At 35.8% G+C, this 23,213-nt stretch overlaps 1 protein-coding gene across 1 annotated transcript; it reads right to left on the bottom strand.

Moving 5' to 3' along the window:
- Nucleotides 1-420: 420 nt before the first annotated feature.
- LOC120177273 (indole-3-glycerol phosphate synthase, chloroplastic-like) lies at nt 421-7,680 on the bottom strand. The gene is made up of 8 exons (XM_039183483.1): nt 7,609-7,680; nt 6,854-6,928; nt 2,463-2,507; nt 2,195-2,359; nt 1,828-1,906; nt 1,224-1,306; nt 1,006-1,074; nt 421-564 (listed from the first exon to the last, which is right to left on the bottom strand). The coding sequence occupies exons 1-8, from the start codon at nt 7,678-7,680 to the stop codon at nt 481-483; spliced, it is 672 nt and encodes a 223-aa protein (XP_039039414.1). The 3' UTR covers nt 421-480.
- Nucleotides 7,681-23,213: the final 15,533 nt, after the last annotated feature.

Raw genomic sequence — 23,213 nt, forward strand, 5'->3', positions numbered from 1 at the left:
TAATCGATTAAAACCGAAATTTAAAAATTCCTAAAGCTAAGTAAATAATAGATTAAATATTTAATAATTTCGGTTAATTCGCTCAATTATCAATTTCGAACCGAATTAATCGATAACCGAAATTTAAAAAACCATTAATTGATAACTGACTGATTAACAAAAAAAATTCAATTCGACCGATAATTCAATTTTAACCGAATTATAAACACCCCTTTTTCGATTTACCATTCATCTCTCTCCGCTTTCTTTACTATACCAAAACCTACCAATTCATGATGCTAGAGAGAAATTTTTTGAAGAATTTAATAAACTATCCACTCATACAACATACTGTGTAACAATTTGAATTCAATAATAAAAGCATTCACCATATATTGAAATCTGTAAATCAAAGTGTTCCCATCTCAATTTAAATTTATCTGTAAATCAAACAGACTATCCCCATTCCAGAAATCAAACGATCCAACTTTTAATTAAAAATCATACAGAAATGTCTTTACCAAAAAGTGCAGCTATTCCTTTTCCAGGGTCGCTTTGCTTTACTATCGACTCCCCAACCAAAACCTGCAAATGTAACATTCTTCTCTATTAGCTGTTGATACCAACCTCACATGATTTTATTTTAGAATGGACGAACTTATAAAATTATAAGGGTGAAAGTCCACTATCAATTGAAAATACAAAACAAATATCTAAAATATATAAGAATTTGAAATTTATAGAGGGCGAGTTCCTCCACCCTCTCTTCTTAGGTCCATCCCTACATGTATCTAAAACTGGGATTATTACTTCTACGAGGTTGATGATTATCCTCTTCACCTTCTAAACCTTCCTTAAACTAACTCAGTGTTCAACCCCATGCCAAAAGATGTTTCAATTGTTCCAACTCTAACAATGTTCACATGCAACATATAGTAAAAATACTTTCTTATTGCTCCAAGATATTCAAGATAAAAAACATGCTTAATATCATGCACAGGATGCAAATTGCTTAGTGTAACTTACCGCTTTAACACCGGCTTCTTGCACATAAGCAACATGATCCGGTGTAAATAGTCCAGATTCTCCTACAACCTGATGTGGTAAATTTAACAATAGATTATTTAAACAACACATTGTAATTGCATGGACAGGAAATAACTTTTTATCTTTTAATGTTTATTGAAATGAATATGGTGAAGGTCGTTCTGCTTTCAATTAAAAAATGAAAAAGGATCACTTACAATTATATCTTTCTGACGGATCAATTGGCCACGCTCGCCTTCAAGAAGCTTCTTTGTGTTACTGATATCTACCTCAAATGTTACTGAAGACAAAAAAATGGGAAATCATTGAAGCCTCTTAAATATGGATCACGGTCTATATGGTATAGACAAAGGCTAACAAGTTTGTGGCAGACTCACTCTGGTCTGTAATATGGTATAAGGAAACAATATGACACTTCAATTGTGAACGTTATAGTCATAGGTAGACTACAGACATTTCAGATATTAATATACATGAAAAACAAATAATTCCCAATACTTATTTAAAGCCATCAAGTTTATATCACCCAAATTTAGCTGTGCAGACGAGATTTTGTTTTCTCAAGACTCAAGAGATACAAAGATTTCGTGAGGGACCGATAATATTGACTGAGGACACCTATGATGGGGACCAATAATACACAACAAGGTTCTTGCAAGGCGGAATGAATCAGTTAACACACTTTGTGCACATTCTTAGACGGGTCTATAAGTTACAATAAAGAAGAAACTTTAAATTACAGGGATCAGAAGTCTAACGAGTCAAATCAATTATCAATTGAAGAAAATTGCAAAACCTTACCAAGGTTACGATTATTGATACCAATAAGTTCAATCCCTTCTATACAAAGAACACGATCCATTTCCCTCTCACCATGCACCTAAAAGAACACCGAAGAAACAATAAAGCATATGAATATTGGAAAGAAATATCTATATATGAAATTTAGTAAAACTAAAAGCTCATTATGAAGCCATGGGTTCAGTTATATAACTCATCAAAGACTCAAATATGCTTTCTAATTGAAATGAGTGGGGAAGAGATTTCAAAGTACTCTATAAATTATGGAAATTCAAGTCCCAAGTGAAACTCGTTTCATAACCCAAAAGACACCTCAACAATTCAAAAGCAATAGAAAATTGATAATGATAAAGAAGCTCTGCCTAACCTCGACAAGTGCAGCCAAACCAAGCATCTTGCAGATTTTAACCATATATCTGATGTCAAGATCAGGCAAAACAGCAGCAATTAAAAGTATTGCATCTGCTCCTTTGATTCGAGCATAATAGATCTGCCAAGCATCTATCACAAATTCTTTGCACAGTAGAGGACACTGTATTCATTATAAGGGAAACATTTATACAGGTTTACCAAGTGTACATATAAGTATAAATCCAGATTATAGATTGAGCAAAAATATAACTCATAACACAGACCTTTACTCCAGCATTTCTTATAGCCTCCAGATTTTCAAAGCTCCCCTTCAATGAATAGGAGGTAACATAGTTGTAAAAAGCGTGCCTGAGGCGCGCCTGAGGCGTAAAAGCGCAGAGGCTCGCAGGACGGGGCTTTTTCAACACTGAAGCGAGGCACGTAGCCTAGGCGCAGCGAGGCTCTGAGGCCGCGAGGCTCAGTCGAGGCGCAATTGAGGCGCGATGTGGGCTTAAAACATTGTAATTATTACTGCAGGGCCTTCTCTTCTATGCATACTTGGTCTGCAAAAATGAACGACCATTTTCGTTATGATTTTTTAGACAAATAAGCTTTGTAATCGTTTTTGGTCCTTTCTTCACCTAAGTTTATTTATCTATCAGTATTTGATATTTTCTTTTTTGCTCATCAAAATTTGTGACAGTCTAAAAATTAAGCAAACCTATAATAGGAATGCATTGCGATTAACTGATGAAACTCGGAAAGAAAGGGTACTTCTATGTATTAGCATAGATTAAAAAGAATGTTTAATTAACTTACTGATTAATAACTAAGTGAAGGATATAAATCTATGATTTAAAAGTTTTGTGAGTATGTATACTTAAATTATTCGAATTTTACTAAAATAATTATATTTATTTATTTTGAAATCTAATTTAATTATTCTGAAATTTACATTATACTAATTTAAATAATAATATTTCACATAACACAAATTTTAATATTAAATTTCAAAATAAATTTATCCTATCTTATCTTCATTTTAATTTTTTTAAAGAAAATATTTTATTATTATTTGAATTTGATTTGTCTTTAAGGCTCTAACTACACGTAAGAGTCTCCTTTTCTTATTTTTTCTTCTCCTTTCTTATTTAAAACCCTCAATCTACTGTCAATCAGCCTCCTAATCCATACATACTAATCTATCGATCGTTCGCTTCCTCCTTTTCTTCGACTGAAGACTGCGACGTTGAACAAGAAAGTAGCAACAATTCGATTAATCGATTCACACATTCAATTCTTCCCATAAGTGATTATGTTCTTCGATTGATCTTTCGATTTATACTGTTAACCATCTGTGTTGAAAGAATTTTGTTTTTCTGAATCAAATTCTCTTGATAATCACCACAATTCGTGCGTATGTGTTTGTTCTTGTTTTTTTTCTTTTCTTTTCTAAGTATACAGTTATTCGTAATTTCGTATGTCTGTTCTTGTTTTTTTTTCCTTTTTTAAGTATGCAGTTATTCGTTTGCGTATGTGTCTGTTCTTGATAATCACAGTTTCTCTTATTTAATTTTCTGTTTTCGTTTTTCTGGCTTCTGGGACAATATTGCAGCTGTTAATCATCAATATTTTGCTTTTGAAAAATCTGATTTGACATTATGACTTCTGAAAATCAGTCATCAACTTCTTCAAAGCAAGATATAGCTTGGAAGTATTGCATTGACATGAGCAAAGGTAAAGTAAAATGTATGTTTTGTGACAAAATCACTTCCGGAGGTATTTATAGGGCTAAACAACATATAGTGGGTGGATACCGGAATAGTACAAGATGTCTAAAATGTCCGCGAGGAGATTAGAGAATACATGGAGAAAAAGTGTCAAAATAAAAAAGAAGCGGAAGTTTTATATGATTTTGATGATGTAGACAACTTTGGGGATGACGAGGATGATGAAGTTGGTACATGTGTTCGCAAAAGTGGTAATAGTACTAGTAAAGCATCAAAGAAGCAAAAGGGCATTAAAGGACCAATTGATATGTTTTTCACCCCACCACCCGAACAAGTTGTGAAAAACAGAAAAGATGGGAAAATGAAGCAACCAAGCATCAATGAAGCATGTAAAAAACAACTACGGGAGAAAGCATGTATGGAGTTGTCAACCTGGTTCTTTGATGCTGGATTGGCGTTTAATGCAGCAAATTATGATAGTTTTAAAGTAGCAATGGAAGCGGTGGCGCATTGTGGGACGGGTTTCAAACCTCCTACGTACCACGAAATCCTAGTTCCTTTTTTAACTAAAGCGGTTAAGGCAACCGATGAGATGGTGAAACAAGTACATCACGAGCATTGGGCTAAATATGGTTGCTCAATCATGTCAGATGGATGGAGAGACTCGGTTGCATACAAAGACATTAACTTTTTAGTCAATTCTCCAAAAGGGTCGGTTTTTATCAAATCAATTGATGCTTCGGACATTGTGAAGAATACCGAACAATTGTTTATTATGCTTGATGATGTGGTTGAGGAGGTTGGTGAGAAGAATGTTGTTCAGGTGGTAACCGACAATGCTTCTGCATATGTAGCAGCAGGTGATGAAACGTCCACATTAAATTATTATATTTTTATATATTTATATAATTATATAAGACTTGAAGTTTTATACTATTTTAATTTTTATGTCTTTATAAGACGTTTATTGATGGTGAAACGTCCACATTTATACTGGACTCCATGTGCTGCTCATTATCTTGATTTGATGCTTGAAGACATAGGAAAGATTTCGAAAGTTCATGTCACGTTGAAGAGAGCAATGGCCTTAAACGGGTTTATATATAGCCGTACAGGTGTTGTAAACATGATGAGGAAGTTTACCGGGAAAAGAGAGTTGGTAAGAACCGCGATAACCAGATTTGCCACCGCTTACATCACTCTTCATTCAATACAAGTTCAAAAGGAAAACCTTAGAAAGATGTTTACTTCTGATGAATGGAGGAAGAGTAAATACTCAAAAGAGCATGGCGATAAAAGAGTCGCATCCATTGTTTTGATGCCTACCTTTTGGAGTACAATTGTGTATATCCTTAAGATGACGGGTCCTCTCGTAAAAGTGCTTAGGTTAGTTGATGGTGAAAAAAGGCCGGCCATGGGCTATGTATATGAGGCCATGGATAGGGAAAAAGAAGCAATTGCAAACTCCTTTAATAATGTGGAGGACAAGTACAAAGATGTGTTTGCAATTATTGACAAAAGGTGGGAATGTCAACTCCATCAACCATTACACGCGGCCGGGTGTTATTTGAATCCTCAGTTATTCTACTCAAATCCCCAAATTCAAGAGGATAAGGAGGTGATGATCGGGTTGCTTAAATGCATTGAGAGATTAGTGCTGAGTGTTGTTGATCAAGGTAAAATAGAGGACCAATTGTCACTTTATAGGAACGCCGAATGTATATTTGGGATGGCAATATGCATACGTCAAAGAGAAGTAAAGTCACCAGGTTACTTTCTTTATACGTATATAAAATAATATAAATCAAATTTAATTTTTGCTTGTTCTAAAACTTGTTCTAAAATATATATTTACAGCCGAATGGTGGGCTTCTTTTGGCAATGATGCACCGGAGTTAAAAAAGTTTGCCATCAAAGTCCTCATCCTTACGTGTAGTGCAAGTGGTTGTGAGCGAAATTGGAGTATTTTTAGCCTCGTAAGTAACTCGGATATCATTTAAGAAACATCATAAGTAATGTTTTTGACTCTTGATTATTCTGTTATAATTTGGCAGCTTCATAACAAAAGAAGAAACCGACTTGCGCAAACTCAGCTCAATAATTTAGTCTATGTGAAATATAATCGAGCGTTAAAGCGGCGTTATAATCATCGTGATGTCATTGATCCAATCTCTTTGGATGACATTGATGAAAGTAACGAATGGTTGCTTGGTAGAATGGATGAGGATGAAGAAGAAAATGAAGATTATGTGTTTGATGATGACGATTTGACATGGAAGGATGTTGGTATAGCTTCCGGAGCTTATGAGCGTGACCATAATACTAGAAGAAAGAACGTTGCTAGTTTAAGCTCGAAAGGAAAGGAAAAAGCTAGACCACACCTTGTAGATGAAGATGATGAAGTTGTTATGCTAGAGAGTGACACTGAAGAAGAAGACATTGGGGATTGTGAGACGGATGAGGAGGAAGATGATGACATACCACTTGACGATGATGATGAGGATTAGTTTGATGTTTGATGATGATTATCAGTGACTTTATTTGATGTTTTGTTTTTGCATGTTGAATGTTTTTGTTAAACTTAGTACTTGATTATGCTTGTTGATAACTTTTATGACGTTAGGTTGGTATTTTGAATTTGAGAATAAACTCTATTGAAGCCTAATATTGGGTATCTATGATATTTGAGTTTGATTGCATTAATATATACATGTGTTACAATTTTTTGGATATCATGCGCCTCGCCTTCGTGAATCCCACGCCTTTCATGCGCCTCGCGCCTCAAGGCTCCAGGACACTTTGCGCCTTGAGCCTTTGATAACTTTGGGAGGTAAAAAGCAAGTCATATTGATATACGTACCAGAACGTTTTTCAAAAAAAAATAGAGAGAGAGAGATACTGGGGAATTGAACAAAATCTTCAAAAAAAACCCAACTATTGTGTACCTTAAAATACTTTTCATCAGTCAAAACACTGAGGCAAGCGGCTCCACCCTTCTCATATGCCTGTGCTATCTCAACCTATAATGAGAAACATTTATATTTGTAGATGAAGATCATTCACTAATGAAAAAGACAGAATGATAAAAGAAAAATACATTGTTCTTTTAGTTCACTCTATCTGGATAGAAACTTGCTTTAAAATTTGTAATTTCCTTCCTACTATAATTTCAAGAATAAAAACTTAATCTTCTAGAGTACATATACTTCGATTCTTCTTCTTTATAAATGAGAGTTGAAGCAGGAAGTTGGCACATGTTTATTTTATAATTTATTTTATTTGTCAGATTTCAGAAGTATACATAATGAGGCCTTGATCTATACTCCAACCTCTTTTATGGATTTTCACAAATAAAAAATGGAGGTCAAGCCTCTAACCTTGTTCATGGAAGCATCTTGATTTTATGAAAAATCTAATCAAATTTTTAGCATCAACAGTTTCGATAAGAATAAAACAAGCAAGGTTAGAAGATTGATAAATTCCCCCATAAAATGCATTTATAAAATTTAATAAATATATTCATCCTCAAATAAACACAGTTCAACTTTCTAACACCACAACCATTTATACATGATAAACTAACTAGTAATTACCAGAAAGAAGCCAATAATGCTAATACTGGGATAATTTCAATCCATTATCAGTAGAATAATTAAAAAAAAACGCTAAATTAATATAAAATAAAAGAAAAGCCCTTTACCGGATCAAAATCCTCTCTTAGAATTCCTCTGCTAGGGGAAGCCTTCTTAACTTCAGCAATTAAACTAGGCATGTAACACCCCCAACCCGTATCCGACCCGGATCCGAGTTCGAAGTGCCACATGGACTTTTCAAAAACCTTTACTTGTATAAAATAGTGAGTAATTTAAAATTTATTATTACATATAACTTATTCAAAACCTTTATCGAACTATTCAGAGCTTATACAATATATTATCTTGAATACATGCCAACTAGAACTTTATGTATTCAAATACATATTATTTATCTTTCTTCTGATCTGACTTTTGGTAAGAAGAACTGACCTGTCTTGCTCCACGTTGCTCTTTACTCTTCTCACTTCTGTAACCTACGTGTGAAACAATCACACGCTAAGTCGTTGAGTCAGTGAGGCATAAAACATATAATAAAACTCTAACTCGTAATCCTGCTTGAACAATTTCTACTAACATATCACAAACAAGCATCACACCCACGTATACATATAATTATTTTCTTTCCTATCGTTATCATATTATCACCTTTCATATTTCTATTCTCTTGTTTATATGATCAATTAAGCTCATATCATATATCTTATAGCATATACAATAATCATTAACACACATATATCATATTATATAATTCATATCATAAAACACCTATATACATCACATACATTACATTTAATGATATCTCTTATTAGCCCATGTACACCTGTGAGAACTGTAGATATGTGAGTCTATTGAGGTTGTGCACCACTATGCTGTCACCACAGCTCATATAAATGTCCCGAAGGACATATCCAGAGGTCACAAAGACCCCGGTAACTATCCAGAGGTCATAAAGAACCTTGACAACTGTCCATAGGTCCCAAAGAACCTAGGTAAACTGTCCATATGTTCCTTAGAACATAGGTATACTGTCCATATGTCTCGAAAGACATAGGTAAAACCCTCGACTCTTGGCATGCCAACTATTCCTATAGCTCTCGTATCATATAACATGGGCATTATATTCATATCACTTCACATATTTACATGTACATTTCACTTTTCATATGATTTCATAATCATCTGTCACGTAACTTATAACACTTCTCTTGTGTTCATATGGCATGTAACTCATTGTCATCTCTTATTCTCATATGATTCTCATACATCAAGTATATCACATAGCACATAGTATAACATATAAACTTATACAGGTATCCATATACATACTTTCATATACTTCGAATAACAATGCCCTATAACTTCTCACAATTTTACCTAATCACTTATTTCACATTAATTATATTCTAGCTTCATATATTACTTAATTCAATTTCACATAGCTTGTTACCTATATAAATATTTTCTCATAACTTATCATCACATAGTTCCCATAACATTTTCCTACAGTTTCATAAATCTTTACCATATGACTCATGTATTATATGTTCATTTCAGCTCATATATCCTCTCCATATAACTTATTTTACATGTTCATATAATCACTTCTGTCAATGTCTCCTCATTTATATATTATTCTTATATTGTCCTATAAATCAATGTTATTTAACTCATCTCACTTTTCATCTAATCTCATAAGTTGGTTATACAAATTCCTATATATATGTATAAATATATATATATCTAACTCATGTAATTTATATCCTTTCTCTTGTTATCATATAAATCATTGCTATTTTACATAGTTCATGCTCCTATAATTTATATCTCAGGTTCATATAACTCATCTAATTCCTATAATACATAAATCATTACCATATAACACATATCATATAAATTCATACCACCTAACATGTAATACAACTAAGCATATTCATGTAATATCAAACATAATCATACAATCATATATTCAACATATTGGAAACAAACTTGTCGCAAGTCAAATTTCCATATACAATACGTATATTCTAATAGTACGCACTCACCTGGCCTCACTAGTCAATATCGATCTGTTATCTTTCCTTGATCGATCTTACTTGATAAGTTCTGGAACTTGTTTAGGCTCTGTATCTACATAATAATTCATTGATACTAATCAGTATACTAATTAATATATTCTAAACTATCATTTCTTGGGCTAAAAGAAGAGTCATTTTTATCTTTTAATGAAGGTATGCATCGATGCACTACACCATGCATCGATGCATAAATCCTATTCGATGTTTGTATTTAATGGGGATGCATCAATGCACTCCTTATGCATCGATGCCTAAATCCTATTCGATGTTTTCTTTTTAAATTAATGCATTGATGCACCGCATGTGCATCGATGCACCTTAAACAATTTCTGGGATTTATTTATTTTTGATAAGATTTGAAGGTCTCTTTAAAAACCTCCTTCTTGATTAATGGAGCTTGTAAATAAGCTTCTTAATCATCGGAAGGAGGAAAAGAGTACCTTATAATTTCATTAAAGAAAATAAGAATTACAACCTTGGAAAGAAAAATCCAAGTAGAACCCTTACAACAATTCTTGAGCCTTAAAACCGAACTATAGAAGTCAACAACATAATAATCAACCTATACCAGCCTTTGCTAGAGCATCGGCATCCATATTAGCTGTCCTTGCAATCCATCTAACAACCCCCCGACAGTTTTAAGACACTCAACAATATCTCTAACAATGAAACCATAAACAGCTGGACATGAGACAACCTTATTGATCCAGTCTACTGTAACTCTGCTATCACTCTCTATGATCAACCTATCTTTAACCCTCCCTAGGACAGAGGTAAAGAAAGAGATACCCCTTTGGATAGCTTTAAGTTCCTTCAATGTTGGAGGTCCAGAACCATCCGGTTCCTGAAAAGAACCAAGGATTGCACCAGAATAATCCCTCATAAGACCACCCAGACCTGATTTTTCCCAATCACAACTAATTGCTGCATCCACATTCAACTTGATGAAACCCGTAGGGGGAGGTAACCAAGGGGTTATGGAAGATTTCAAGAAATTGTAGGACGAGTAAGAATCCCCTATAGAAGGATCAGAAATTAAGGAGTCCTTAGGAATAGAAACATCCTTATTCTTTGCTAAATACCAAGAGGCCAGCCTAACTCTTGTTAAGAAGAATAATTCAGTCTAATCGAGCTTCCCCCTTCAAAAACTATGTAATTCCTGAATTTCCAGATTGTCCAAATAACAGCCCCAGGAATGAAAGTCCAAATTACCGAATTAGATTTCAACTCATCCCAAGCAAGAAGAAATTTTTTTGCTTCTGCAGAAAACACAGAACTAAATCTCCAAAAATTTAGAAATTTATTCCACAAAGACCACGCAACCGAACAGGAGAAGAATAGATGCGAAGAAGATTCTTCAACCATTTTACAAAGAGGGCATAAGCCATCCTCAATACCTTGAACTCCTCTTTTAACCAATTCGGATTTAACTGCAATTTTTTGAAGCACAATTTGCCAAACTAATGTTTCAACTCTAGGGGGAACCAATCATCTCCAAACAATCTTGTTCCAGAAATGAGACTCTTCTGAAATTGAAGCACAACTCTTAACACAAGAACCGACTTTATAAACCCCATCCCCACTGCCTTTCCAGATCAATCCATCGCTAGAATCAATAGATAGAGAGAAAGAAGAAATGATGCTCACCAAATTGCACCATTGTTCAAGCTCCCAATCGTTTAAATTTCTTCGAACTTTAACATCCCAAATCCAGCCCGAAGAAAGAAATTCCCCAAACTCACAAAGTTTACCGAATTTATTAGTTGACAGTGAAAACAGTCTAGGAAATAGAATCTGAAACGGAAAATCAGCAGCCCAGCTATCTTGCCAAAATCGAACATGCTTACCATTTCCGACATAAAACTTGTACAAACTACGGAACTTACAACCAAATGAGTCTTGTTTGAAATGGTTATTAACCACTGATCTCCACAACCAGGAGGATTGAGAAGGAATCTTGCTGTCAAACAATAATCTAGAAGAGTCAATGTTGTATTTGCTACAAATAAAATTCCTCCAAACAAAATTTCTCTCATTTGAAAACCTCCAAGACCATTTCCCTAGCAATGCTCTGTTCATAGAAATCAGATTCTGAACTCCCAAGCCTCCCTCATTCTTTGATTTGTAGACATCATCCCATTTAACCCAGTGTATCTTCTTAATACCATTGCCCCCTCCCCATAAAAAATTAGACATAATAGAATTGAGAGTCTTGAGGATAGAAGCTGGAATCTTGAACATAGACAAAAAATACGTAGGTAGTGAGGACAGAACGGATTTGATCAAAACCAGTCTCCCTGCTAAAGAAAGAGTAGCAGCCTTCCAACCTGCTAATTTAGAGTGAAAATTCTGTACCACTGGTTCCCAGATAACAGAGGAATTCCTAGTAGCACCTAGTGGGAGGCCTAGATAATTAGATGGGAAGTTTCCCACCAAACAACCAATAGAATCTGCCCAAGTTTTAACCTCCTGTTGGGATATATTAATTCCGAAGAGTCTGCTTTTCTTAAGGTTTAGTTGCAGCCCTGACATAACCTCAAATACTCTAAGCACCCTCTTCACATTCATAATTTGAGTCTTCGAAGCTCCACAGAAAATAATTAAGTCATCCGTAAACTGCAAGTGTGAAAGATTAACCCTCCTCCTTGCCAACTGTCAAACCAGCAAATAAACCCTACGAAACAGCTCTTCGGATTAAAAGATTCAATAATTCCCCCACTAGGTTAAAAAGTAAAGGCGAGAGTGAACATCCCTGTCTAAGGCCCTTGGCCATTGGAAACTCCTCGGATAGAACCCCATTAACTAACACTGAGATTGAAGCTGTAGAAATACATCTCCTAATCCAACTTATCCATGTGAAACCGAAACCCATTTTTTCCATCACCTTGAACAAAATAGGCCAGTCAACCGTATCGTATGCCTTTTTGAAATCAACTTTAAACACACAACCCTTTAGCCCTTTCTTCCTCCAATAATCAATACCCTCGTTAGCAATGAGTGAGCAGTCCAAAATTTGTCGACCGGGAATAAAAGCAAATTGAGTCGGGCTTATAAGATCTCCTATACAACTTCTAAGCCTCCTTGAAAGACACTTGGATAATATCTTATACACTCCTCCTACTAGGATTATAGGTCTATAATCATCAAGACTTCCAATGTTAGATTCCTTAAGAATAAGGGTAATAAAAGTATGGTTAATACCATGTTCCCATTCTTTCCCCACAAAAAATCTGTGAAAAAACTGCATAATATTCCCCTTAAGAACAGACCAAAACCTTTTAAAAAAACCCAAGTTCAATCCGTCGGGCCTCGGAGCTTTATTGTTATCACAAGACTTTAGAGTTTCCCAAACCTCCTCCTCGGAAAATTCCTTCTCTAAAAGCATATTCTGTTCGAAAGAAATTATGGGAAAAACCAAACCAATATCTTCAACTTCTAAAGTAGACCGATCATTATAAATTTTGAAAAAATGATCTTTGACCTTGGTCTTGATAACAGTTGGATCGTGAGTAGTATTCCCATCAACAATTAAAGCATTCAGAGCATTTCGTTTCCTCCTAACTGAAGCACAAGTATGAAAGAATCTTGTGTTTCGGTCCCCATCATTAAGCCACTTCTTCCTAGAATTTTGAAGCCAAATCTGCTCCTCAATTTTGTGAAGTCTCCATAACTCTGCTCTACAAACACTAAGCTCTTTAGCAATCCCCTGAACAGAGCTGTTATTCAGCTGCTGGGCGTCCTCCTCAAGCTTCTGAATTTTCTTTTCCAAATCTGATATTGCTACTCCCAGAAATTGATTCTTCTTCCCTGACCATTTCTTGATGGCAGCTTTAGAGTTCTTCAAAATACTTAAGATCCCACCTTTTCTCCCAGTCTTCTTACAGTCTGTGATAGAATGTCTGACCATATCCTCAAAGCCGTCTTCCTCCATCAGATAATTAAAGAGTCTAAACGGTCTTTTCCCTCAATCAATACCTTCATCTTTCAATAAAATAGCATTGTGATCTGAAATGGATTTAGGAATAAGAGACTGAGAAATCTCAGGAAAAGTAGCTAAAAATTGACCATCCACCAAGAATCTGTCCAATCTAACAAAAGTTGGATCATCTTGGTTATTACACCAAGTGAACCTTCCCCCATTCAAAGGCAGATTAATTAAACCTAAAGACTGAATAAACTGAGAGAAAATCCTCATAGAGAACCTATTCTGTGCTTTACCCACCTTCTCATCTTCACACAAGTAAACATTAAAATCTCCTCCAACACAAACCGGCAGATTCTGTCCAGAAATGAACACACTGAGTTCTTCAAAAAACTCTCTTTTTCTTCCTCCACTGAAGGCCCATAAACATTAATGAGGACACTTCTGAATTGATGCAACCTGAATTTCCCTACAACAGTAATGAATCTTCTGTTAATGTAGTGATTTTCCATCTCAAACACATTGTCATCCCAACAACATAATAAGCCCCCTGAAGAACCAATAGCTGGAGATTCAATAACACTCTGAAAAGTATTCAGTCCATTCCTTCTCAGAAAAGACCTTTGAACCTTCTCTACTTTAGTTTCTTGTAACCAAAGAAAAGAAGGATATGAGCTAGAGACCAATCTCTGGACTGCTTTCTGTTTTTCTCTTTTCCCCAAGCCCCTAACATTCCATGAAATTATTGCTAATTTGTCTCATTAAAATTTCTTGAAAACCTGACTTCCCCACTATGGCAACTCAACTGGCCAAATTCAAGCCCTGTTCTAATTTAATTATTTTGTCCAGAAAAGCTTCCTTCCCCTGAGTAAAAGAGACCCCCAAAATCTGACTCACTTGCCATGTGGCTACTGCTTCATCTAAAAGCTCTGAGAATTCTATAGAAGAGGCTGTAAAAATATTAACATGTTCTAGAGCTTCTCTTACCAATGATCTTCTTGCCCTTCTTTTGTAAAATCCTGATTTGGAATTAATCAAATGACTGTCCGTAACACAACCCTCTGGCTCTCCATCGAGACTACTAATCCCAGCTTTCTCTACTAAATTTTTCTTCTCTCTGCCTGGAGAATTAAGCTCTGCTGCTGTAGAAATCTTTTGTATTGGCGTGCAGACCTGATCACAAACTTTCTTTTGAACTGGAACAACCTCTGTAACATTAATTTCCTTATGAATCTCCCCATGCCAATGTTTTCTCTCCCTCATTCTATAAACTTTGCTGTAACTGGCCATTCTCCTTCTCTGTAGAGTACCCAAAAATACATTAATCACGTAAAATGATATTGTTTGTTACATCAACCTTAATAAAATTACGATAATCAATATCAAAGAAAAATATAACATGATGTAAGAAAACTTGCTTAGCTAAAACATGATGCAAGAAAGCTTGCTTAGCTAAAACATGAGCCACTTTATTGATCTCTAGACTTATATAAACCACCATACAACTAAGAAACTGGTCACATTAATGACGAATAGAATGTAAATAAATTCCGATTATAGACTAGTTTAACTATGCATTATTAAATTTATTCACAACCATAGCCAAGCCAAGTTCAAAGACATGAGTTGACGTTATTTACAAATCCACTTTTTTCTCCTAATTTTCGATATCAGTGTTCAATTAATTAATTTGGTTAACCACTTTGACTGAACTTTCCTCATATTCTGACTTCTCCCTGACTCTACCTTCCTCAGACCCCAACTCGCCATACTATTTCCCATCTGCACCGATCACCGGATAATATTTGAAAAAAGGATTTGCATCTTCCCAGCCCGCTCCAACTTTGATCTTAATCCGATACGATCTGCCATAGGATCCAAAATTAGTGAATTCTGGAACATCGAAAGGACTTACAACTCGCAAAAGAATCCTCACAGACGAGAGATCCTCCCTGTTCTTAGTGGACTCATGGATTTCTACCATACTTCCCCATCTCCCAGCAGCTCGTTCCAAGAAGGATTCATCCCAACATAACAGAGGAACCCCACTTAACTCAAGCTGAGAATAAGCCATTGGAACACCTTCTTCATTCAGTAAAAGTGCTAATCTATCAAAACAAAAGTTTATTACATCTCTCTACTTTGTCCATGCCTCCATCATCTCTTCGAGAGATTTGAAAATGATAACACAGGAATTACGGACATAACCCCAACCAACAATCTGAACTTCGTAACCATTAGTAATAAAGAACTCCTTAACTGACTTAATATCTAAGGAGAGCTTAAAAATCCCTGTTAAAGATCTTTTGACCCAGTTCCGATTCTCAGAGGGAATATGCATTTCCATAACATTCTTCAATGCTTTCTCCCTTTGATTCCCAACAAAATGTGTCTCCCTATACCCCAAAGTATTGTTCCTTATATCCTCAGTCAGTAAAGCCTCTTTGTACGATCTGTCATCCCTAACACTCCTACTGGAAAAATCAGCCTCTTTCAACTTTGAAGGATCTGCTGTAAACGAAACTGGACCCAACTGAACTGGACTATTCTTGGCCACATTCCTTGGACGAACTTCATTGTATTTTGCAACACCAACTGAAATCCTTCTCCCATCTTTCAGTGAATCATTTAACATATCAATTGCTCTCCTCAAACCAGATTCCCTCTCAAACTGAACAAAAGCGAAAGTGGAAAATCTATATTTTGGGTTTTTAGTTTCTTTCGGGATGAAAACTCTCTCCACAGTTACCTGAGACGAAAAAATATCTCTAAGCTCACGCCGAGAAACTCTCCTACTTAGATTATCGACAAAAGCCTTCCAGACCTTGCCTGAACCTATTTTCCCTTTCAACTTTTCTCTCTCTCTCTCTCTACTTTTCTCTCTCCCATCTTTTAAGAACCAGAACTAATTTCTGGGATTTATCAACGATGCATCGGTGCACAATGAATGTGCATCGATGCACATTGCCCAGAACTGACATTTTAGCACGTAAATCATCAACTCTTCCCTTAATTCTTCTATTTTAAGCCCCTCTTATGACATTAAACTCAACTACCATTACTTGAACCAACTTATATCCATGTAAATCATCTTTAACCTCAAAATCCTATCTTCCTTATGAGATTCAAGAATCATACCAAATTTTCTATATGTTCTAAATCCAATTCTATCACTCCAAATCTCTTAATTTAACCATTGACAAGTCAAATTTAACTTCCAATTTAAGAAATGAACTTTATTCCAAGATTTCATTTGTAAACTCTAAATCTTTAATCTCTCCTAACTCCACCATCCTTTGCTTTTAAGATGATTTAAGCTTTCTTTAAGCTTAGTTATCATCTAATAATCAAAACCCAACCTTAAAATCAACAATTCAAATATAAACAAAGAAACTTACCTTTGGCTCTTGGCTTCCACGTGAAGAAGAAGAAGAAAGGAGAAGAGAACTCTGGAGAATTCTCTCCCTTTCCACGTGCATTTATCCTTACCAATCCCATTTGTAATTCATTTCTTGGTCAATTGACCCTTTTGCCCTTTATTTCCTTTAATAATTACTAAATAACCTTCATCATATATATCCAATAATCATTGAACTATTTCATTCTTATACTTTAGTCATCAAATTCTGAAACTTTACAATTTGGTCACTAACCCGGTATTGCGGATGTTACAAAAGCAGTCCGCGAATGTGCAGCCTTATGAGCCCCAACAAAGTCTCTAGTTGGAGGTGAATTCTCGATAAACTTCTTCAATGAAGCCAAAGGCTCCTTCTCTTTCATCTTTCAAACCCAAAAAAGTCCTCGTCATCGCACATTCGAGAAATGTAAAAGCAAATGAAGTTCAAATTAAATTAAAACAAAATTTGTAAAAATTACTTGCGAAACTTCAATGTCCTTATTCCAAATAATTTCCTCGAGTATGTTACGAGGAGTGTTTCCCTCATTCTTTAGACAGGACTCGAAGGGACCGTCGTAATGCAATGGAGGACCCGTCGGAGGCCGTCAGCGTATTATTATACCCTGACTTGCAGTGAGTTCATTTTGGAACATTCCAACTTCCCATTCCTTTAGTTTCAAAACATCTTCCCCCTCTGCCCCTTTAGAAGATATCATCTCGGGCTACACACAAAGAAAAAGAAGAAAAAAATCAATTGAAGATACAAAAATGAATGCTTATATTGAGATCGTTGTTATTGTTACTAGCCTGGTGGGCTCGAATGGCGGGGAGATTGGAGCGACGGAGAGGAAGGTCCGCTGAGGAGCACCTGATTAAGAACCCGGATGGCTGATTAAAGCAAAGAGAAGATTGGAAGGAAATTCCAGCAGTCAACTTCAGGGAAATCAGTGCCTCCATTATTGTATAATTCACAAACTTTTGTTCTTGTTTTCGCTCTTCTTTTTAAACAGTTGTTTTGGGAAGAGAGGTGATACGGTACGGTGCAGTTGGATGTAGTTTACTAAACTGAGTTTGTTTGTTTGTTTTAATTAAAATGGTAGTTAGTTTAAGATACCAATTAGAGATTTTCCTAGGTGGATGGATAAATGAGATTATATAGAAAATTATTATATTTTATAATTATTATTTTTACTGAATTAATTCATATACAGTCTTATAACTTTAATTATTACATAATTAAAAATAATAATTAATAAGTTATTGTTTTACAAAAAAATAATTAATATTAGAATAAATAAAATATCATCTAAAAATTATATAATTATTAAGAATTAAGTTAATAATAGTTATGATCCCATTGTCGATGATTAATTCTTTTTCTGAATAAATATTATCTTCTAATCATCTCAAACTATTAAAAGATATGATAATTATAAATTAAATCGACGTTCGTTTAAGTTATTATTCAATATTTTAATTTATAATATATCATATGTATAATTAAAAACATTATACAAGATGAAAAATAACTCAAAAATAAATATAATAATCTCAAAATAATATGTAAATCAGTCTAATGAATCATTGTATTATATCTTTGGGTAAAATACAATATTCATCATTAAACTTTAATCTCTCTCCTATTTCATTCATTGTGTTTTCAATTTTTTTTAAAATAATTCTATTCAGTTTTATTGAACAAAAACACACGAAAAAACAACCACACAACCATGGACCTTGTTAAAAAAATATTCCTAAGCCTAACTGAAGGAAAAAGAGTTCTACATGGTCGTGAAAGAAAACAAGTACCATCCTTTACACCCAAAAAAAATCTAATAGTAATTTAAATCCTTTATTACAACACCAAACTCAAACTCACTTTGAAACCAACACTAAGGGATGTAACTTGTTACGAGCCACAATATTACACCCAACACCTTCAACTAACAACCCAAAAAACATGTCACATATATAGACACTTTGCAGTAGTTTAACATATTGTGTACCACCAAAATGAACTACATCAGCTTACGCCTAAATATAGACACAGACTTGTAGACAGAAGACGATGAGTAATAGACCATCTGACATCTACAATTAGTACCTATCTTGAAGCACTAGCAAAAATAAGCAGTGTTATGTTTAGCTTGAAAAATTAGCAAAGTTGAAAGTTGGCAAAATTGAAAGTTGGCAAAGTTGACATCTTTGGTTGGTGGCTAACTTGTACACATTGAAAAATTCTTTGGTAGGTGGCCAACTTATTTTTTATCTCTGGTCCTTAAAATATTAGGTTGTTTATAAGTTTAGTCCTTAAAACTCAACTATAAATAGGCCTAAGTATTTCAATAGAAATCATTCCAAAACAAGTTCATTCTTCCTCTTGTTTTCTTCATTTTCTCACTTTGGGAATTCTAAAGAATTCCAATTTTTGTAATATTTGTTGATAGTGAAGTTATCATCCGGTGTGGTGCCCGAAGAGTAGACGATATTCTCGTCGAACCTCATAAATTTGGTGTGTTATCTCCTTTATTGTTTTTTATTTGATTTTTCCATTGTGTTTCATTCAATAGTTTGACGGGTTTATCCGTTGTGCAACCTTTGGTGGTTTTGATCTTGACATTTTAGGTCAATTTTGAAACTACGTTCGTGTGGGAAATAACTCGATTTCCCCAATAATTGGCATCAGAGCTTTGGTTGAGGTTATCATGGTGGTTCCGTTGCTGAAAAGATACTGTTCGCGATATTGAATATTGTTCGTTAGAATTAAAATGCCAAAATATGGATCAGTTGAGACATCAAGCTCTTCATCTGGACCGGTGAGGAGGGTGATGTCAAATGCAAATTTCTTGGTGGAGTTGTTCGATGGATCCAGTCATTTTGGCATGTGGCAAGGCGAGGTGTTAGACGCTTTATTCCAACAAGGTCTAGACATCGCCATTGAGGAAGAAAAACTCGAATATATGGAGGAGAAAGAATGGGGAACAATCAGTCGTTTGGCGTGCAGCACGATTTTATCTTGTCTTTCCAGGTAGCAGAAGTATGGCTACAAGAATGAGACTTCTGCAAGTAAGATGTGGAAAGCATTGGAGGAACAATTCCTAAAGAAAAGCTTTCAGAATCGTCTCCACATGAAGAAAAGATTATTCATATTTGATTATCAACCAGACACTAGTATGAATTAACACATCACTGCGTTCAATGAGCTAGTGGCAGACTTATTGGGCATGGATGAAACCTTCAAAGATGAAGATTTGGCCTTGATGTATTGGGAAATAAACGAGTAATTTCCCTATAACCAGATTAGTGAGAATACGAAATAAAAGCTAAAAAATAATAACGGAAATTGATAACGGAGTTCAGCCAATTTTGCCTATGTCTTTGGACTGCTGCAGATCTTTTTACTAAATAGAGAAAATTTACAGGTGTTTACAAAACACTTAATACTCACAAGAAAACTCTCTAGTATTGGGAGAAAGAAATTATTTGGGATGATTTTAAAACTAAATGGGTAAGGGTATTTATAGTTGAAGCTTAAGGACTAATCCTTGAAAATATCCTAAAGTGCAGGGACTATAGTGCAATTATATCATTGCAAAAAAAATCAACAAAATCGGTGTGCACCGAAAGCCACCGAATTACAGCTTAAATTTGTCAAATTTAGCTGCCACCAATTTTGACTTTAACCCACCAATTTTGACTTTACAATCTCCAACTTGAAGACTGATTTTAATCTATCTTCACACCTTGATCAATGCAACATCATTTCTGGTCTTGTTACTCTAGCATGCCAACTGAAACTGAACACAACTTCAGTTTGTCCGTAGTCACCATCCTGTAAACCCACTTGTTATTGGACAGTTTCTCCGTGGTTGCCTTATCCCTCAACGTCTTGGCTCTCTTCGACTCTTGTCCACTAGTATTTGAAGGATTGTTCCTCACTTGAACATCCTTGGCAAGCCTATGCTTCAACCCTTCTCTTAAGATGGTCTCTGAAGCCATGTTCTCTACACGAACATGCTCGGCAAACTCCTTGGACACGGACAACTCTTCTTGCACTTGGTTTCTACTCGCCTTGGCAGAAATGAACCTTATTGAGCCAACTCTCAACGCCTCTTCGATCCTGGGTTTGTCTTGTTCTCTAGACAACTCGATCCTGGGCTCATCCATCACCTTGGATGACTCGGCTCCCCTCGGGTAATCTTGCAACACTTCTGGCATCTTCAGTCTGCACCCCCTTATTTGCTCGACTCCTACCCTCAGCTTAGCATCTTTGGCACTTGAACTTGTGTCACGACTGCACACATCTTCCCCAGATCCACCATCTGGTTCATCATTGAGTGGACTTTCTCTACCACTCGAGAAACAACATTCCTCATCCTCTGACTTGCATTCATTACAGAATCTCCTGCCACTATCCTCGACTTTCGGCTTTACTTTGGAAGTCTTGTTCTTCTTGACTCCAAATTCTTTGATGGACTCAGCGGTTGTCAAGGCTTTAGACAACTCCTTGACTTCCCTTCGCTCCAACACTCTCTTCGCCCATGGCTTCAATCCGAACATGAAGGTGAAGAATCTATCTTCTTCAGTAAAACTTAGGACTTTGAGCATGAGTTTTCTGAATCGACTCACATACTCCTTAAGTGCCCTTTATGCCTGAGACGCCTAAACTTGGACCACTTCTCCATCCTGACATACTGTGAGAAGACTTGCTCACTTTGTACTCTCAGCTTGAAGGCTTTATCTCTTGCTATCGCACTAGGTCCCTTCTTGTGCTCGACTTCTTTGACACCCGCAGTCTTGTCACGTTTCGATCCTGAGTTGACTACTTGAGAACTTGTAGTCGCACCACTCTTGCTCCTTGATGCAGCTACTTTGGAACATGTAGCCTCACCAAGTCTTTCCCCTGTCTTGATTGCTTGGATACTCATAATCTCGGACTTTCTTCCGGGTTCGGCTGCTTCAACATCAACAGGCTTGCGTCGTCTCGATCATTGCTTGGCCTCATTGATCCCCTCAATTTGACTAAGTCTTTTCCATGGCTTGGCATCTTTACCACTTGTGTCTGCGCCAATTTTTGCTACTTCTCCTTCTCCTATCCTCTTCATGATGGTTGTAAGGTGACGTTTCTCTGGACATCCTCTAATCAAATGAGGACCATCACAGAAGTAGCACTTCAATTTTTCGTTGCTCCCCTTCTTCTTTACACCGGACTTAGCCTTGCCATTATTTTCCGATGGCTTTCCTTGGGTACAAACAGTCGATGGCTCACCTTGGCCATTCGAAGAGCTTTCTCTACTATCTCCCCGCTGCACCTTTTCCCGATCTCCACCATTATTGCCACTATCTCTGAGCATGGGCCTGGACGACACATCGTTACTTGGCTTGTCACCTTCAAGCTCAGTCAGCTTTCTAGCTACAGCTATGGCCTCCGAAAGTCTCTGGTCATCACTTTGCTCTCCCCCGAGCATCGCACCTGGTCTAAGTCCTTCTAAGAAGGTCTTGAGTGCATCACATTCACTCATTTCTCCCTTGCATATGAGCAGCTCCCTCTTGAGCTCATCAACTTCGTTTCTCAAAGTCATCGCTCCCACTTGAATCTAACTTCTTTTGGATCATTTCTGACAATTCTCGCGAACTACCATGTATTAGAACACCTCCGTCGACAAATTCGTATCGTCGACCAAATTCTACTATTCACAAAATTTACTATTCACGTAAATAGTAACATCGTAGAAAAACCGACAAAATTAACCACCAAAAGCTCCTGATACCAGTTGTTGGGAAATAAACAAGTAATTTCCCTATAACCAGATTAGTGAGAATACGAAATAAAAACGGAAAAATAATACCCGAAATTGATAACGGAGTTCAGCCAATTTTGCATACGTCTCCGGATTACTGCAGATCTTTTTACTAAAGAGAGAAAATTTACAAGTGTTTACAAAATACTTAATACTCACAAGAAAGCTCTCTAATATTGGGAGAAAGAAATGATTTGGGATGATTTTGAAGCTAAATAGGTAAGGGTATTTATAGTTGAAGCTTAAGGACTAATCTTTGAAAATACCCTAAAGTGTAGGGACTATAGTGCAATTATACCATTGCAAAAAAAATCAACAAAATCGGTGTGCATTGAAAGCCACCGAATTACAGCTTAAATTTATCAAATTTAGCTGCCACCAATTTTGACTTTAACCCACCAATTTTGACTTTACACGATGTTGTTGTCATCTCTTCCAGATGAATTTGAGCACCTTGAGACAATGTTACTTCATGGTAAGGATAATGTTACCCTTAAAGATGTAACTGATGCTT

Source organism: Hibiscus syriacus, unplaced genomic scaffold (genome assembly GCF_006381635.1).
Source record: "Hibiscus syriacus cultivar Baekdansim isolate YM2019G1 unplaced genomic scaffold, ASM638163v2 tig00112285_pilon, whole genome shotgun sequence".
In the NCBI taxonomy this organism is placed as follows: Eukaryota; Viridiplantae; Streptophyta; class Magnoliopsida; order Malvales; family Malvaceae; genus Hibiscus; species Hibiscus syriacus.

Coding starts and splice junctions, on each gene's coding strand:
- LOC120177273 (XM_039183483.1), bottom strand. CDS start 7,680: ATGCCTAGTTTAATTGCTGAAGTTAAGAAGGCTTCCCCTAGCAGAGGA. Junction 1,307..1,827: donor TATCAATAATCGTAACCTTG/GTAAGGTTTTGC, acceptor TTTTGTCTTCAG/TAACATTTGAGGTAGATATC. Junction 565..1,005: donor AAGAAGCCGGTGTTAAAGCG/GTAAGTTACACT, acceptor TTACATTTGCAG/GTTTTGGTTGGGGAGTCGAT.